At 41.5% G+C, this 19,505-nt stretch overlaps 1 protein-coding gene across 6 annotated transcripts in view; it reads right to left on the bottom strand.

Annotated features, from left to right (window-relative positions):
* Nucleotides 1–3,295: 3,295 nt before the first annotated feature.
* Nucleotides 3,296–19,505, bottom strand: part of ARMC9 (armadillo repeat containing 9) — a 59,017-nt gene continuing 42,807 nt past the window's right edge. For 3 of the 6 annotated variants that reach the window (XR_015805589.1, XR_015805590.1, XR_015805588.1), the window contains 5 exons: nt 17,910–18,034; nt 14,471–14,600; nt 9,733–9,899; nt 9,292–9,401; nt 3,296–6,453 (listed from right to left, as the gene is read on the bottom strand). Coding sequence is in view for 3 of the 6 variants with exons in the window: in XM_088170436.1 (XP_088026562.1) it covers nt 6,367–6,453; nt 9,733–9,885; nt 14,052–14,061; nt 14,471–14,600; nt 17,910–18,034 (505 nt within the window). In the remaining 3 variants the exon portion in view is untranslated. Of the gene's footprint in view, nt 6,454–9,291; nt 9,402–9,732; nt 9,900–14,051; nt 14,062–14,470; nt 14,601–17,909; nt 18,035–19,505 lie in introns of all 6 variants that reach the window. The other 3 variants (XM_014871632.2, XM_088170434.1, XM_088170436.1) reach the window with 2 other exon arrangements.

Raw genomic sequence — 19,505 nt, 5'->3', positions numbered from 1 at the left:
ACACTCTTCAGAGAGGCCACTGCTGCAGGATAAAGGGACATATTTTTATGAATGTGCTGAAGTTCCCTCTGAAACTTATTTTAGGCACCTGAACAAAACTTACCAGCTCTGTGCAAAAGTTTAAACAATCCTCTGCTGCCAGCAAGGAGGAAGTGCTTGTAGGAAAGCAGCTGCCTCCTCAGAGCTGCTTGGGGGAAGCTGGACTGGGTTGAAACATAGGAGATATTTCCATCTCACTAGGAACAAATAATGAAAATAATGAGATGTAGAGCAAGGAAATATCTTGAGGAAAACAAATCAAAGCCAGTTATTTCTCTCTGCAATGGCCAGATCCTGAGTTTGAGCAAGATGATGGCACTAAATGTCAAGTCAGCTCCAGGCACACATGACTAAGGACTCAACCAGACCAATTTTTGAATTTTGGGAGAAGAAAGCCAAATTTTTCTTGCTGTTACTGTGTACTATGTTAGGGGCTAAAAGCCTTAATTGTAAGCCAAGCTGCTGAGGGCCTTGTGTCACACAAGCACTGAGGCCGACTATGAGCCATGGGATCAGTTTTGATGGCTCACAATCCATGATTTGCCCCCAGCTGCAGTGTGGTTCCACTAATGCAGCTGCTCTGGAATCCCTGGATCTGGGCAGAAACAGGACAGTGATGGCTGCTGTAGCACAGAATGACAGGACCCTTGAGAATTGCTGTTGTGCTTTGCCAGGGATCATCCCCTGAGCTGGTGGCTCATGACTAGGAGCTCCCTGGCATGGAGCTTTTGGTACAGTTAGTCAGGGTGGAAATTTTGGCTGTTTCAAACAGCCCAGTTTCCACAGGCCTCGAGAGTGGAAGGGGCTTAATCGAAACAGAACTGTTTTCCTCAAGTCCCAGAGCTGCCACATTTCATTGCCCAGCTGCTCACTTGGATGAGGAAGAAATAGAAAGGAGCCAATTTCATGGAAAATCATGGCAGGCCATGATCTGCAGAATTAACAAAAAAAAGTCATCTGCTTAACAGGAGCCAATCCCCTCCAATACTGCAAATTTGATCCTGGGGGAAAGCTGCTGGAGAAAAGAGTAAAAATATCAGGGAGACTGTGCTGCTTGACAAAGAATTCATTTGGTGCTAATGGTTCTGCTTCTTGCAACAACATGAAGCACGGTCCCAAAAGGCAGTGCATGAGCAGGCACGAACAATAAAGTGATTTGTTCTCAGGAAGGATTCAACCTCTGCCAGCAGTGAGCCGGATCCAGGCGAGGGCTCGGACAGTCAGAGCGGCACACGGCAGCCCCAGTGAGGAACTCTATCACTTGGCACACAGCTGCTATTTCCAGCACTTTCATCCCATCCTCACTCCAGCTCGACTTTTTCACTCTTCAGAGGAGGAGAACTAAATCCAGATCTACAAAGGCCAGAATTTTTCCAGTAAAGGGAGGTGTCCTCAAACTCCTAAAATCCCTCCGCAGGTGGTCTGATTTTCAAATAGCCTCAGCATTTGTAGCTGTCAGCTACAGCCCAATATAAAAGGCACCTTAAACATCTACAGAATTAACCTCATTGTTTCAGGTATCTGCTACTTTTGTTTGTCCTGTTTATTTGCTTAGTCTGAAGAATTAACTCTAAGCATTATTAAAAGAAAAACAAATAAAATGAAGTAACACTTTAAAAATCTTTTAAGATGAAAGCCAGCAAGGCATACTGAAAACCATTTTTGAAATTAAATGCAGTGCTAGATCACTCACATGCAGAGCAAACAAAATAACTGACACTCCCCAAATCTGTTGACCTAAAATTACATCAGAACAGCATTTCTCAAATTTGAAGAAGAACAAAACATTAAAGTTGTCACCTGGATTTTTACTGCTTATATGAAGCATTCTCACTTTCACTGCCATCAATTACTGCCCTAGTTTCTTGGAAACTTGGACCATATGCCAAGGACTGCTGAGAGAACTTGTACTAAAAGGAGGACGTGTTGCAGAAAGTTATTAGATGTCCTAGGGTGTGCCACTGAGCCTGTTGTTTGGAGAGCATCAGGTCCTCAAAAAGTGGTAATTTGGATCATGATGCTGTAACTGAATACAATGTCACTGCAGGGTAGAAAGCAGCCTGGAGTTGGGAGGAAACTTGCTTTGAAATATCAGATCCCAACAACAAGATGTCAGGCTACAGAATTATTGGTCTGGTAACACACTAGGACAATGTTCTATGTTCTGCACCCAGAATTTGGTTTCTTTTACAAGTCCATTAGCAGCAGATTGACATAGCTTGGCCAGAACAGTGTCGTCTTAGTCTGTTTTGTTTATCTTGAAACATCTTGCTATTTCTCACCTGTCAATAAACTCTCAAGAGTCTCCCTCCTTTCACAATTTCTATGAATAGGTTGGGAAAGTGAAGCCTAGCCCAGAGAAGTCCACATGGCTCAATCACAGAAGTATTTTGGTACTGGGTTCCCACAGGATCAGTGGAGGTTTGCAAGGCTATAATTAAATATATCCTCTGTGCTTGCCATGCCCACACACCTCCTCAGTCACAGGGGCCCACACAGCACAGGAGGTGTCTGGGGTGCCTGGCAGGGCTCATGAGCTCCTTCCTTGGATTCAAGCAAGGAGCACCTCCCAACTCTCCCACATTTTCTCTCCCAGGAAAATGTTTGTTCCAATATTCAGTCAGACTGCAAGTAAGTGTGAGGATGGCCCAAACTGCCAGGAAGTTCTGTCTCAAAGATAAATTCAAGCCCCTAGTTAAAGAGTAAGTCTGGATACACTTACACACCTGCAAGGAAAGCAGGGTTTGCTTTTCTGCTGCTTCTACGCCAAGACGAGCACGACCACCACACAGAGCTCTTTATCTCTGCACTGCCACCTCCACCATGATTTATAAAGATTACTGAAACTTTGTTTAAAGGGACAACTGAAACTAAACCAAGCAACCATTGCCCCTCCCCATCACAGTAATATTTTCCCTCCAGAGAACTTCCTTGCTTGTCTTCCCTTACACACTTAAATTGTACAACAAATAATACTTCTAACACCAACCCAGTGTTGCTGGTGGCATCCCACATGTCTGGGCTCTCCTCATGAGAGACCACAAACAATGAGTGGTTGGTTCATGCCTGCTTTGCAACACTTCTGAGTAAACAGCATTACCTGTGCAGAGGCAGGCCAGGCTGAACTGAAAGGATCTGTGTTTTCCACTTAGATGGAGATTAAAAACTGTTGGGGACAGAATTTATCAATAATAAATCAGAGCGAAATGTAAAGAAGTACACACAAAAAAGTTGCACGACCCTCAAACCAAATATATCAAAAAGAGAAAGAAAAACCAACCTTTTATGAACATTTTTATCTAGTCACAGAAACATCATTTTAAAGCATTAGTACAGAATAAGCCCTCTATGCAAACTTCAATAGACTTACACAGTCTCAGATAACACTCTGCATAAACAAAATTATACTGAATATACAGTAGTTACATCCAAAAGGCATGGTAGCACCACTTAGGACTTTGGTCCTGGAAAATCTTTCCTTACAGATCCATGTGTCATTTGCAATAATGTTATTTGCTTTTTGTGAAAGAAATTACAGCAACTCTAAATGCACCCCTCCCACCACTGCTCCTGTTATGAATTCCTCAGGAGGATGTTGAATCTAGCAGCTCCCTCTTTGTGGCATGTACAAAAGGCACCCAACAACTTTTCAGAGTGAGGTGCTGAATTTGCTATGTGTATGCTACTGACCTCCATTCAGGGACTTCACCCCAAACAGTGGAGTCCTATGAACAAAGGCAGAATTGACATTTTTCATTAGCTTCAAATATTCTGACTGCCATCACAGGTGCTTTTTTTTGAATAAGACAGAGGATAGGAGGATATGTTACTTCCTTGGCCTCTCAAATTACTGTTCAGCTGGTAACTTATTTCTAAGCACATCCATAGTTTCTCTCAGGTATTTGGAAAATTAAGATTCTCGTGCATTAATATAAAAATAGTCTTGGATTTCAAACTCCATACTCATAAAGCTAAGAGAACATGGGAAAACATACATATAGACTTCTGCATTGCAACAGGCCTAAGCAAGAAACACACAAGCACACACTCTTCAGTTTATTCCTTTCAGTCCAACTCAGCAAGATGCATTTTAGTTTTCATGAATCTTCATCTTCTGGAGCAGCTGCCACACCTACCAACCACCTTTGGGTGTCTGGCAAAGGGTGGTGAAGTTTTTACCTCAACTCATAAAATCAGTGAGGTTTTGGGGTTGTTGTTTCCTCTCCACCCCCTAAAAAAATTAGTCTGCTCTTAACACTTTTCAAAAGCTGCTCTCCATCTTACAGAATCAGATCTAGCATGAACATAGCACAGATCCAACATGAAACTCAGCACTGCTGTAAGATAAATAAAACTCAGCTACTAGAGTATTCTGTGTTATTCATGTATGCAAATGAACTGCTTAGCACTTCAGTGTTAACAACTTGGCTGTTGTTACCTGCTGGAAAAAAAACAGAATTTCAGAGGAAATTCTGCCCACCCTGGAAAGCCACGAGGTGAACTTTTATGGCTGTTTTCCATTACTGCCTTTTTGTGAACCAGTGAACAGTTTCCCATTAGATGTGTTTATCAGCTCTGAGAGGAGGCAGATGAATCTCAGCACAAGTCAGAGATTTTCTGTGACTTCTTTGTCTGGCATGGGGAGCTGTGTGACAGAGGCTATCAAGTGTCTGTAGTCACTTCATGTCTGGTGCAGTCTGGGAGCTAAAGCAACACCCCTACTCTGCCTGCTTGGTGTTAGGTTGGTGTTACTGAGCAGTAAAATGGAACTGACTGGATTTTAAGCTTCAGGAGGTCTTCTCCTACAAAACGCCCCCATTCCAATTTAAAGTCTATCCTGGGAGTTTCCTGAACTTGTGTATGGGAGCCCTATCTGCAAACATTTGACACAGCATCACTGATCTGAGTGGGTCTGAGGCAATGACATCAGTGGCCTTGGCTCTTTGGTTGCCACCACAGAGCAAGAGGCCCAATTCAAAGTCTTATCAGAAGCACAAAGCTTTCTTCTGGCTCTATGGAAATGGCCTTACAACTCTTTACTTTAGGGGAAGGCAGTGTCACTATCATAGTTGCTTTACCTTTCAGGTTGTGTTCCACTTGTTTGTTTCTCAAGATGAAACTCCCAAACCAAAGGCTTATCCTCCCCATTTTCATACTCATTAAAACATTAGTTTCTGAAGTCTGACTATGGCAAATACACTGTCTGCTTTTTGTACATCTCTGCTTCAGCAGCAGCCAAGTTCCAGTGTAAACTGCATTTATGTGTCCTAACAGCTGTGATATGAGGGGGTGTTACTGAAAAGCCAACCCCCAGTGAAGACTTTAGTGTTTCCTGGTCACTGGTACTGTTGAGAAAAAGAACAACAAACAGCACTAGCTTTGTAATTCACTGGCAGAACTAACTGTTGATTTTTATTTAGTGGAAGGATTCCTGATCTCTCTTACCTAGCCAACACTTCATATGTACCAAAGAGCAACACAAATTCCATAAAGACATAAACACTCATTGCTCTGAAGTGAAGAACATAAAAAAAGCAACAAAGACCAAAGAAGATGGAGCACAGTTACATGTAAAGAGAAAGTTGCTATTGATCTGTTCACATTCTCATGGTTTCTTCTATGAATGAAGAAGCAAAGCTCTTCCTTCATTCCAGGGGAAAAAAAGGAGATTTTTCATTCCACAAATGTTAAACAGTACAATTAAGAAAAAAATGCAGAAAGAAGGAATAGGAGTAATTGCTGCAGATAAGGACCTCAGAGGTGAGCATGGATGCTGCCTTGGGCACTGTAACAGTGTTTTTCATCTGCTACAGGTCAACCAGAAGTTGATAAAATACCTCCTCTTCAGGGTCTGGAGGCCATACAGATCTGCTCCAGGCAGGAAGGCTCTGCACATGTGGCAGACACTGTCCCTCTTCACACAGATCCTTTGAACACAGATACTTCCCAACCCGGTCATACAGGCAAAATTTTTAAAAAAGCAATTGGCAGGCTGCTTCAGCAAACAATAAGTAAAAAATACAGCTGCTTGATAAGACTCCTGGGCTGAGCCTACATTCTGTTTCCAAAGGCCATTTACTCTGACACGGAAGGCAGAGAGCAAGAGTTTCTTCTCAAGGTGGCAATGTCACTGTAAACTATCAGAGAATATCCATCTCCCATGTCAGTCCTGGGCTGCTGCTGAGACCTCGAATTCTAATAACAAGGCCCTTGTCTTAGCCAGCCTTAGAGACCACAGATGCATCCCATCAGATAATCCTGAATCCCTGTGCAAGGGCTGCAGTATCAACAACCTCACTCTCCTCTGTAGGTCACCTGTACAGCTCATTACAGGAAGCTGGCTCTGTCCTTCAACAATGTGAGAGGTGATTCTCGAGGAAAGGAACTGTTCTCACTTCCTGTAGGACTGGCTGCCTGCAGAAAAACATCGAGAAAGGGTCTGTCAGCTGAAAGCAGGATTTATTACAAGACAGCAACTGCCTGAGGGCAACGCTTCTTCAACTTGTACAGGGACACAAACATTGCAAAAAACATGCAGAAAGGCACTTTAACTTGTGATGCTGCAACTTAAAACTGCAGAATGTATTTATGGCAACCCCTTTTCAGAAGATATTGAAAGAACTGAAAGGGCATCAGCAGGGCCCGGTTGCACTCCTGACAAAAAACATTCCCCATTCTCCTGGTAGAGATTTTTGATTTTTACTGCCCTAGCTCCAAAGCGCCTTAGACAGAACTTGGTGTACTGCAAACAGCTTCAGCACACCCGTGCAGAGTTGCCTGGAACAGAGAGAGAATAAGGATCAGAGGGGATTAAACCACACAGCCATGTCCACATGGAACACAGTTGAAAAGGTCTAAATTTAGAGGTGCCTATGCTACTGCCATGCTGCCACTGCCATCCCTGTGGCAGCTTGGAAGTGAGAATCCAAGTGGGAGAGGATCCCAGCATGGCTGGTTTTATTTGGAGGAGCTTGCTTTTGCTCTAGAATTCAGCTAACAGCAGAGGCTGCATCTCGGGCAGGAATCTGGCCCCAGGCCTGTAGCTGCACTAAGTACCTGGGCTTCCTCTGCATTCCTCAAGCATTCCACACACTCCAGTGCTCCAAGAGGAGTGGTCCAGCTAGTTCAGGTAGGTTTACATAAAATCAACTTGTTTCCAGAAAATACACCTGTAATAAATACTAAAATCAAGCTAAAAATGTGCCTCCAAAATAAGTGAATGCATGAAGTAAAATCAGAAATCATCTTTTTCTCATCATGTCCATCAGCTATAAAAACTTTCATTTCTCCAGAAATACCAAGAAACCCACAAATTAGTCTTGCACTGCAACACAGTCTCTCGATAAGTAAAATCCTACATACCTATGCAGCAGGCAAATGGGAGGTAGCAACTGCTGCAATCTACTGATTGCTGGTATCTGTGCATCTGATACCATTTTTGACCTACAGATGAGTCAGCTAGGAAATTAAAGGAGCAGTCAGCACAGAGTTTTACTAGGCAAATATTACGGGCTCACTTGCTTCAGACCCCTTCCCTGCATCTTTAAGTAACAGCTGAGAATTACCTTCAAGAACCTCAAGTTTCAGCATAGGTGCTTAAAACCCTTTTTAGTCCTTTAAAAATCTGGTCCTTACAACCATCATGCAACTCTTCCCACCTATAAACACCTGTGTTAAAGCCCCTGCAGGATGGACAAGAACTAATTATCAGGTGCTCTGTGACAGCAGACAACAAGACTGGATACATATACACAGAGTGAGTGGAAGATTAGCTGTTTGCAAAATAATTTATTTGCTATTTTTAGCAAGAACAGTTTAACATTCAATTGCTGACACTGTCTATGTGGACAGATAGAAAATTATAACCTGGAATCCCAAGTGAAAAGCTGGGAGAAATGGTAAATGGACACAGAGCAAGTTGGGATGCTTGTTATACATTCAGCATACATTCCCAGGAAAGAGAAAAGGTATAATGTAAAACAATAAAAGTTAGAAGAGCTCAAGTATCTGGACTAACAGATCACATATACTGAATCCACAGAAAACCCCAAGTGATTACTTTAAAGCAATTTAAAAATAAAATACATTTAACTTCTACCACTGGAAAAGGATCTTGCTCCAGAGCGTCCTGAAAGCAACACTGGTGTGTCACATCTTTCCTAGGACACTCTCCCCAGGAGTGTAAGCTGCCCTGGAGAAACCAGAACATGCAGAAGATTTTTTGTGTACACATACACACACACACAGTGCTTTTCCTTTCTTCTCTAGGGCTTCTCTTCAATGGGCAATGCTTTTGGAAATGAACTGAAACAGGAACCAGGGACGACTCCTGGGTGTTAACACCACATCCAGTCAGGGCAGAACAGTGCTGCTCTCACAGGAAACAGAGAGCACCGATGTCAGAGGTAAAACTCAGGGCACATGCAGCAAAGGTAAAGCTGAAAGAACTGCATTACCTCAGCATAGGAATGATGAAGCAAGGAGCCTCCAGGTCAAAACCTCATTTTGCCACCAAGAACATTCCCTTCCAATGCCTCACCTGTACTCCCTGAATGAAACCACACCACTTCTCTGCACATGCAACTGTGTGGAACAATGAATGAGCAACAGAAGGCTCAGGATGCTCTTTCCAGCTCTGTTACTGATTTATTGGGTTATTTAAATTCTCTTCGTTTCATTTTCCGTATCAGTAGTAAGTAGCTAATGATATACACACATTTCAAGCTTTTCAGGAAGGTACTGACTTACTGTGTTTTTGTCAAATGTTTCAAGGTAACAGTTACAGCTAAAGAATAGAGCTGATGTTATATTGTGATCAAATAATCATCAGCAAACTTGTTATGATGCATTTGCTCCTGCCATTTTAACTGTTGATAGACACAGAGTTGTATTTGAATCCAGCTTTTCCTATCTACATGCCTGGGAAAAAGTTTGTTCATTGCTGAAGAATGGACCTTTCTTCCCCCTCCTCCCCAAAAAACTCCACAGCTGACACACTGCATATGTTTACTGATGTGTGAGCATCCAAGATCAATTTTTTATTGAGCTTGTGTTGCCTGGCTCAAAGCAGGTGTCCATCATTTTCCTCTATTCTCAAGTCAAAGCCACCCTCTCTTCTGACTCCCCCCACAAAGATGAAGTACTTTTTATAACTTTTGCAGGCCACAGCATGGCCACATGGTTCTTGAGTCCCAGTCTCCAGCAGAAAGGAGACTGCCATAAGCAGCACACTGTGCTTGGCTCTCTGCTTACCAAGCTGCCCTGAGCCATCTCCTGAGCTGCCTGACATCTGCTTTACATTCAGCTGCACTGTAGACACCCAGGGATCCGACTTCAAGTTACACAGTGGGATGAACAAATGTCTAAAGAAAAGGAAAAACTCTGATGACATCTAGAGAAGGTCTAATCTGAGACTCATAAGCTTCCCCAAAAACTTCTGAGAATTTGGGCCACTTTTCTCCACCCAGAGACAGGAAAAAGCATGTCTCTTAACTGCTCACATGACAGCCTGGAAATAGGAGCAGTGTTCAGCAGGATATAATTACATGGTTGTACATCCTGCAGATGACAAGTACAATGTCATAGACTCCTGGCACATTCGTAGCCTACGATTTCATTCCTGAAGTTTCTACAATGCTACCTCCTTTCCCAGCCCAAGGAATGACAAACAGAACGATGACATTTTCCACTTACTCTGTCTGCTCCTTGTGGATGATCCTGAGGAGCTTGGATGGCTTGTTTGTTCAGACTGAGAGAACTGGGGGGCAATGGCTGGGACCTTTCCCTTTCTAGGGCTGGGGCTCTGCCCGTCAGGAGTGCGAGGGATCTTAGGTTTGCTGGTGAAGGCTAAGGCAAAGTCGCTGGAGGAAGAGAGGGAAAGGGTTAGAAATGCATGGAGGAATATGTATGCATAGTAAGTCTGCAACCAAGTGAAACCTGCAGTACGTGCTGTGACAGCCCAGCAGGTGCTCAGACCTCAGGAAGACTGCAAATGAAAGGAACATGCCACCACAGGTACTGCCTGGGACGTGTGCTCACTGCACAGCCTCTAACCTCCCTCTATTGACCTGTCCATCCTACTGAAACCTCACCCTTCACACAACAGGAGTGAACAGGTTCAGGTAAATTCCCTGCAAACCAGTAACTGATCTTTAGATTGCTTTCTGGTGTTTATCACATCCAGTGACTCATTCTGGGGTGCAAAAAATGCAGAGATATGCTACAGCTCAGGAACACATCCTCTTGGGGCACAGACACCACAATTTCTCCCAGGTATAGGTCAATCCTGGCAGATACATGCAGCCTAGCCTCCCTGGCTCCTATCTGAGATAAGATTTGTAGAACTCCCTGGAGGCTTTGCCAAAAGAGCAAAAAGCTGTGATGGCATCTATAAAATAAATTTCCTAAACACACAGGTTCCTTGTTAACACTGAGAACATAAACCAAGTGCTGCTATTTCACAGTCTGCACGCGCTGCAAAAATACCATTCTTTAACATGTAGTCAATAACTGTGAGAAGATACACTGTCCTTCCTTGCCCTCAGCATTTTTCCCACTTACAAAAATGGAGGCTACCAGGAAATAGCAAGTCTCTAAAATAATTCTGAATCTGAATTAATGTTTGCACTAGTGAGTCGATTTTATCTTAAAAGGTGAAAAGGTTAAGCTACAGTAACAGCTACATGAAAACTTCATCATATTTAAAAAGTAAAATAAAAGAGCCAAAGGCAGGATATCGACAAAATAGGTGCTGCCTAAAAATTGGCGATTAAAATAGAAAGTTCCCGTGTTATTAGCTCCATCAAAAGAACCCTTTGTGACCATCAGAAGGGGAGGATTTTCAAGATATTTAATCTCCCCTCCTCCCCTGGGAATGCTGCTGAGTCAGTGCTGATTAGCCCTTCCATAGCCCTGCTTCACCTTGCAGGGAGATTTGAGCAAGTGTTCCTTTTGTATTTTAAATAGCATTATTGTCTGTATTTTGCATATGTATATGCTAACTATTAAGGGCAGAGACGTGCCAACTGCTTTTCTAAGAACCATCTCTGCAGCCCTCTACCTAGGAGTAGCTGTTAACACTTGCCTCAGCTTCAAAGGAGGAGGTGGCAGATGGCAGCAGAAACAGACTGGTAAAACAACACCAAAAATAAGACTGGCCAGATAAAACCTCAAGGCGTGGATCACAGAGATATTTAAACATCTTTATCTCCATATAGTAGTGTCATTGTTATTGCTTTTTTTGTCACGTAGCTCGTTTTGGTAAAGTGAGTTAGTTCAAGTGAATTGGGTTTTCAATTCACTCGTGCTCTTCATAATCTTATGTGTACTGTGATGTTCTTAGGTGGATTAAAAAGAAAGATTCACCAGCTTCAAGGCAGTTTTTGAGCCACAAATTAGGGGTTTTTTTCTTCCTTATTCAACAACAGATAACAAAACTTTGGATCTGTATTCCCATACACTAAAAAAGAGTGCTTTTCTAGCCATTCAACTATCTCCACAGTTTCAGGGCAGTAACCCGGGCAGCCAGACTAGTGACAGAGCAAAGCAATGCAACCAGAATCACATCACTTTACCACGGAAAGAGATACACAGTTCTCACACAAAATGGTTCACATCTGTGCAAACTCTTCAGGAAAGGATTATATTAAATAGGCTGGTAGCAAAAACTGTAAAGTTGAAAAAATTCTGTTGTTTTTCTGAGAGGATGCAGAGCAGATCTGGCTCTCCATGTGTTCAAGCACTGCAGAACCACTTAATCTTTTACTGCATCAATAAATAGGTTAAGATCAACAGAAAATAACTAATCCCTAGGGTAACACTTAAAACTCCAATTTGTTATCCTTTAAAAGTTGATGAGTTGAAGAAAAGCAGCAAAATCTAGTGTGGGAAACGTTTTTCAGCATTTGTCAAAGGAGTCACTGATGACAAGGTATGCTCAAAGAAAAAACAAAACAAAACAAAAAACAACTGGTCAAAAATACCCAAACCCACAACAAAATCTCACAACAAAACCCAGTACATTGCACTGAGAAGAAAGAAAACTCTTTACTTGGAAGAACTGAAATAATTGTCTATAAAAAAGTATACAGACTGACACTAGGATTCGAATAATCATCCAGGAAATAAAACACGACTTGAATATATAAATGTTCAAGTTTTTAAACAATTTTCTCCAAGAATACACTGGGACTTTTGGCCATTTTTACCAGATTATCACAAAAGCAAGGCTAATAGGGACATAAGAATGTCCTGCAGAGTTTAAGCTCTTTTTTATCATGATCATACTGGACATAGTCACAATACAAAAAAACCCTGCTTTTTCAGTCAGTCACAATTGTAGACTGAAGTCTGTTACAAATTCATCCTTGACTGGCGAAAAAGCACAGAAGAGCTTGATTCTCACATGATCAAAATGCAACAGGGACTATCAATGAAAGACCAGCTGCCAGTCTGACCTACATCAGCTGGAACAATCATTTGTTCCTGTGGAAATAGAACAACTGCAGCAGAAATTTCACTACTAAGATCTCATTCTTCTCTCCAATTGATTTTGCTTCATTTCACTCATCTCTGTGCAGTTAAGTTCCCAATTTATACTGCTAAGGAAGAGGGGAAAGAGAAGTGACCATTTCCACAGCCCAGCTCAGCCCTCCTTTTCTCATACATACCTCTTCTAGAAAGGTCTTGGTTTTTGCCTAATAGGTATTTGCCTCCAAGAAGAAGACATTTCTTACAGTGGCCAAAACTATGAGCAAAGCAGTGATTTATTAGTGCTGTTTGTTTTGCAAACAAATTATAGTTTGCATCCAGGAGTGAAAGAATGCAAAGGCAGGTCTAGCTATTGCAACACCAACATATTAACAAAAGACCCTTGACACAGAAACCCTGTGCTCTCTTTGACTGTGAATGGCTGCATTCCTGTATCTGGAACTCGAGGCTGCATTTGGAAATCCAAATTACTGCATGCATGCTGAGGAAACACAGGATGAAAAGATATCTTCCTCTGCAGGATACTGCACCTGTGCCTTCACTGCTATAACATCCATCCGTTTGTGAACAAATATTAAAAATTACTGGGAATATACCTTCTTAATAGGTTTTGTAGAGAAGCAAAGCATCTCACTAAGGTGGGGGACAAGATGCTACTAATTTGGCTTGCTTCCTGGAAGCAAAGCCTGAAAATAATATCCTTCTCCATACCACAAAGCAAACAATTTGGCCATAAATTTTAATGGTCTATTTGCACTTCCATTATGTGCTTAGCTACTGTTACAACAGACAACAGAAATAAAGCCAGTAATGTTGGGCCAGAAGTATGACTACTAAGCAGTTCAGCTGAAACCAGTGATAATTTGTTGACAATGTATAATTTCTCAGATCTCACCATAGAAACAGCACAACTGGGGAAAAAACCCAACCAAACAACCAAAGCCACACCAATTCCCCCAAAAACCCAAAACCACACACTGGCATCTGTAGGCCTGAAGGAAACAAAGTTCTAGACACAGAATCTTTTAGAAGTGCTGGAGCTGTAATTAACACAAATAACCAAGCACTTCTGAATAATTGGGTGCATAAAAAGCTGGTAAAACCTTTCCTTTAACACATCTCCACCCATGTGTTTTAGTTCTGGAACATATTTTCTTTTAAAATTTGTCTACACTTTTTATAACTTTGCCCAATCTAATTAGCTATAGGAAAAAGCTGTTAATGTCTGAAGGATACATGCAGGCCCAGAAAACTTTGGTAGACTTTGGTCCAATTGCTAATTAATTCCTAGTTCTCATCCAAGATATAACTTCACAGTTGCACACATGACAAAGGCTTCACTGAAGGTGAACAGGATAAGCAGGATAAAGAGAGCAAGACCTTTCATTTTATAGGAATAATTTCAAGGAAAAGTTGAAACCCATTGCTGGGTGATCTCATAACTTTGCCTCCTTTGCTATACCCATCTAGTGGACAAATGAGGGACTCTGGTCAGCCGTGCTAGCAATTCAGCATTTAAACACTCTTAACCCACTTAAATGCTTCATTTTTCTTCCTTCTGCATGATAATTCCTGTCCTATTCCCACAGTCCTACCTATTTCTTTACTAATAAATTATTTTCATGAGCTAGTGTTGAATCATGTAAGGAAGCAATCTGGAAGTTTTATTTTGAGAAGGCTGTGTTGAGCATACATGTGAAGTTCATTAATAATGTCTTTCTTGAGACTTCTCCCATTCTGAATCAGATGCTTAGAAATTGAACAGCTGCCTCTGGCACAGCAAAGGGTATTTTGTTTGGCAAGCACCACCACAGCTGTCTCAGGCCAGACTACATCATACATCAAATGACTTCACAGATTGTCTTTACAGCAGCATGGAATAAGCTGGTAAATCCTGTCAGACTCCTCTCACAATTTTAGATATCCTCTGGATAGATCATACCTGTGTGATTGACCATTTGCTCTGTCCTCAGTGAAGTCAGCAGGTTGAGAAGACAAGGTATCACCAGCTGGGATGTGTTGGTCCATTCTATGGCCTGATGCAAATACTTCAGATGACTTCATTTCAACTGCTGTTTAAAAAAGAAACACAGTTCAGTGAGGAGTTGTCTCCTTACAGTTTTATTAGAAATACAATCAAATCACAGTTCCTGCTGTATGAAGGAAACCTTGAGGTTCTGGCAGGTTACTGAGTTCATGTGTATTATGGCTCATCACCTGAGCAAAACAGCTGCAAGTGTGATAATTTAAGCCCTTTGCAGTTGGAAAATAAAACTGGCTACACTGTGCACTTGCAATGGGATAGGAGCATGTAGGCCCCCAGTTAACACACCTCAGCTATGTCCAATATCTCATTTAAGCCACAGGAACACAACCCCTTTCAGCTGTCTGTACATATCCACAGTAACAGGATCACTGCAGACAAAAAGATGTTTTACACTTCTGTCAGACTCAACTTCTACCTTACACTAATGTTGAAGTGAAAGACACTCAAATTGCTTAGAATCACAAGGCTATCAAGGTGTGCAAGTACAATGAAAGCTTAGGGAAAATCCCTAGCTCTACTCCTGCCATGCTCTGGAAAGGCTGCTGTCCTGGTTTGCTCTCTCATGCTGATAAGAATGCAGATCAGGTCACTCTCAGACAGGCATTTTGCTGCCCAGCACATGTTCTGTCTGGCATTCAGCATAATAAGTATAGGAAGATGACCAGGGTTCATCTTTGGTCCGCAAGTTTTCTGCTCACAGGAGACAAAAAATAAGAAAGTGCAAGAATTATTGATTCTTAACCAAAGGATAAAGGGGGAAAGGATGGACCCAGATAAAATCAGACCAATTCAAGAACAACCAAATATTTCCAGGAGGACATTAAGAACTATGCTCATTTTTAGAAAACAAAAGAGGATCAAGGTTCCTTGAGGCTAAACTTAGCCTCCTTGAGACAGCCCCTTGATGACGCTAATTGTTTTTATCCTGGTTTTTTTTTTACTTTTTGTCTCTTACTATTCATTTTGTGACTTGCTTGCATGAAACTCGGAGTCCCAAGGTACTCTTGTGATGCTGGGAAACAAATATTCTGAAATAAGCAGGTTCCTGGTACTACAGAATGGCCATTAGAACAAGATCAGAAGTCAATAAACAGCATATTTATTGCTGAGACGTTTGGCAGAGCATCATGAAAGCCTCTAGAAGCAGTACCATTACTTTTACACATTTCTGTTCCCTGCTGTATCTTAGAAGGCAACAGAAGAGAAAGGGCTTATTTTTCATTGTCTTAAATTAAAGCCTTTTCAATTTAAATATTACAATCCCCACTGCCTTTTGGAAAAGTTGAGATGTTCAAAGACCCAGCTCAATTATCACCCTGCAGAATACAAGTCCTGTCACTGACATAACAACTGGGGGTCCAGCAGTGCAGTCTCTTTTCTCTTCTCTTACAATCCCTCATTTCTAAATCGCAAAAGACAAGAAAGACAAGCACATAGATCACTGCTACTCACAAAAACCCAGAACAAACCTCAGGCTATCTTTCAAGTAGCTCAATGTTATTTTATAGCCTAGATTAATGCTAGGAAGAACTTCCTCAGTCACACACAAAAATTATTTGTCTTTTTACATGTATAATGCACATACAGTAGCAATATGTTGTATATTCTGACTTTAAAGATTTTTCTACAGGAAAAGAACATAATCTAGTAGTCTTATTAGTAGCCACCTGCATGTAATTTTGACTGAAAGCAGCTAGCACTGTTTTAAACAGAGGCTATAAGCAAAGTTCTGACAAAATGAAACATTTAAGCTGGCTGAAATATCTTCAGCGTGACGGCTTTAAATCAATATCCATCCAAAATTAATAACATTTACTTTGCTGACTGACTCAGGTTGTCTGTTTAAACATCTTCACAAATCTCTATAAAACAAACTATGAGCAGCACAGCAAAAGTGACAGAGGTGAGTGCATGCATCTCACTGGAAAGATATCAAAATCTGCTTCACTTGGGCTCTGGATGGTGGCATAATGCCTTAAGAATTACGTCCAATAACTTTAAAACACCAAATAGGAACACCTTTGATAACTACACGGTTTAATTTCCTTTACAAAGCACTGGTATTTAAAAATCCATTCTTTTTTTCCTTCTCTGCAGGAGAACTGTTTTTGCTTGGTTAACAACCTTTGCTGGTGTGAGTTGCTGCCCTTGGCTGGCCAAATCCCCCCGAGCTGTACTCAGGGTGTCACTGTGCACAGCAGCTTTCATTACTACACAACAGCAAGAACCCAAGTGCCCAACCTGGACAGGAGCTTCTCCTGCTCCTATCCCTCTCTCTGTCTGCATGTTACATTTATCAGCTCTAGGCATTACACAAGCGAATTCCTGTCTGCAAGACCTCGGTTACTTTTCTCAGAATCCTTTTCATTTCCGTTAGGAAATTTAAAAAAATAGAAGAGAAAGTAAAAAGTATGCTATTCCTTTACTGCTTCAAAGCATATTTTTCAGAAAAGAAAAGGTACACTTTGCCTGAACTTATTAATAATTCTGTCCCGGATATGCTGCAAGATCCTTTATCTACGACTGCTGAACATTTTGCCTTAGATCCATAATTGGAAATGTTAATGAATCCCTGCAGGACAGTTCAAACTCCTACATCCAAAGTTCCATGATCTCGTGGATATCAGAAGTTCAGCAATCAAGTATATTTCAGAAGGCTATAACCTTTTAAATTCCATCACATGTTTCTGAGCTCCCAGGCCCAGCTGAGTTTGCATTCATTTCAGCTGAAGCTGCAAGGGCAGAATCTTTAGCAGCATCACCCACAATGCAGCCACACAGCACCAGGCTGCCCATCCTCCACAGCCCTGGATGATCTGAATGCAGTTGCAAATCTCAGCAGATAACTGCAGCTGCCTTCAGCTCTAACACTGAGCTACAGCCAACAGAGCCTGCAGGTGCCAGCAGACAGTGATTCATTTAGATCCAAACAAGGGTATATTTGATCAAGCAGGGACTTTGCCTGTTGGGAAGTGCACTGTGTCTGGCTGCAGCTCCTTCCCTGGGCAGGGGACATTGCAGAGCATCCTTCATACATCAGAAGCCCTGGGTTTGATCCTTAGCACTTCCACAGGAAGCAAGATGGAGCAAGGCAAGTGACACCACTGGAGTCTGCTGAGCACACATTACCTTCTATGTAATTCATTCTGCTTGAGCAGTCTGCCATGTGCCCCAAGGTCCTGCAGACTGACCTGGGATCTATAAACAGAGGGCCATTTCCATACTACACTAAAAAAAAATCCCCAATCTACAACACACAATCCAGGCCCCCTACATCTGTCAAATTCTAGGAAGATGTCAGCAATTAAGAACAGCATCCACAGGCCATCCTTACATGAGGGAGAAATGCAGAAGTCAGAAATGCTGGACTGGCTCCCACCACAAATGGAAGAAGGACCACTTGGTGGAGACTGCAGCTTCTCATCCCTATTGTGACAAGAATTGGTACCGTTTTCTGGCCTGAAGGAGAAAGGAGAATGCAAGGTGAATGCTTACAGTATAAAAAGTTTAATCAGAGTAAATTCTAATTTATTTTAATTGCCTGTAATGACATAGTACACATTGAAATTATTTTATATTTCATATTGCAAACCAGTAGTAAGGATGTAATTAAACTGCTTGACTGTAGCTCCCCCAAACCAGCTGACATCAGACGTATTTGAAATTAAATTTTTTTCCTACTGTAATAAAAGAGTTGAGGAAAGGAAACTGTAACTCCCTGCAGTCTGAAGCCCCAAAATTCCACCATGACACTTAAAGAAATAGACTGTAGAAATCGCCAAGAGGTCTTCAATACTTCGCTTTTTCAAGGATTTAAGATTTGCTTCTGAATATTACCAGGATTTCACTTTAAAGAGCAATATGCAACACAGACTTAAAGTAAGCAACAAATATAACTTTGATTTCACAAGTGAAGCTGATCAATGGGAAACTGAAGCAGCTGAAGGACAGAACAGGGACACAGCTGCTCACTAGTAGAGCAATAAAACACAGCAGAAGTGAGAGGGGTGTGAAAAGACGTCGGCAGACATGGAAAGTTTCCCTGCCTAATATCAGGCTAAGGTAACTAAACTACATTTCTAGTAAAAAGGATGCAGTCCAAGGAGGCAGTTAATGATTTCACAGCTAAATCAGTTTCTAAGGAAATAGCTAGCAGAATATTAAGTAGTTCATGCCCCCTTGAGTGATCTCAGCCAGCAAGTGTTTAAAGAAGGAGGGGAAAATGAAAAAAAAGAAAAAGAAGGCAGCTTTCCAGTATTTCCTGACTCGCTCAGCTCCATACAGCAAGAGCTTGTCCATACAGGGTTCCCATGACAATTCATCTGAAGTAACTAGAGCCTTGTCTGCACTGGAAAGTCATAGAAAAATTAGCATGAAATGGCTGCTACATGTGCAGTGGCTTTTCTGCATTAATTTTCTGTGTGAATACTTCTATTCAGCAGTAAAGATCTTCACTGCCCCCCCCTTTTGGAGGTATGAACCAACAGCTCAAAGATACATTTTATAGTATCTCATCAACTGCTTCCTCTTTCATGCTGTTTTTAAATGGAATATGTTACATTGAGTCTCACATGAAGAACTTCAAACAAGTTATATTCACTTCAATTTAGAATGGAAGCATTTACAAAAATTTTTAATGTAGTTTAACCACTCAGCTGAATACGAGATTTCACATAATTTAGATGAACTGTCCTGAATTGCATCCGGTAGACAAGCTGTATCCAGGGCAAAAGGGTCTAATGTTTTTCCTGAGATTTCTTATGATAAAAGCCACTTAAAATATTTAAAGTACGAAATACATCCAGTTCAGATATTGCTTTCAAATTAAGGCAGCAAAGCTTTTATTGTCTTCCTCCTGCAATAATTTCCAAGCGAGTATTCCCTTATTTTAGTAAATTAATTAGTACTAAAATTAGAACAGCATAAAAGC

The sequence above is a fragment of the Sturnus vulgaris genome, chromosome 10 (genome assembly GCF_052056855.1).
Source record: "Sturnus vulgaris isolate bStuVul1 chromosome 10, bStuVul1.hap1, whole genome shotgun sequence".
In the NCBI taxonomy this organism is placed as follows: Eukaryota; Metazoa; Chordata; class Aves; order Passeriformes; family Sturnidae; genus Sturnus; species Sturnus vulgaris.
Note: the sequence above shows the minus strand (reverse complement) of the source record. Positions and strands in the feature narration are given on the sequence as shown.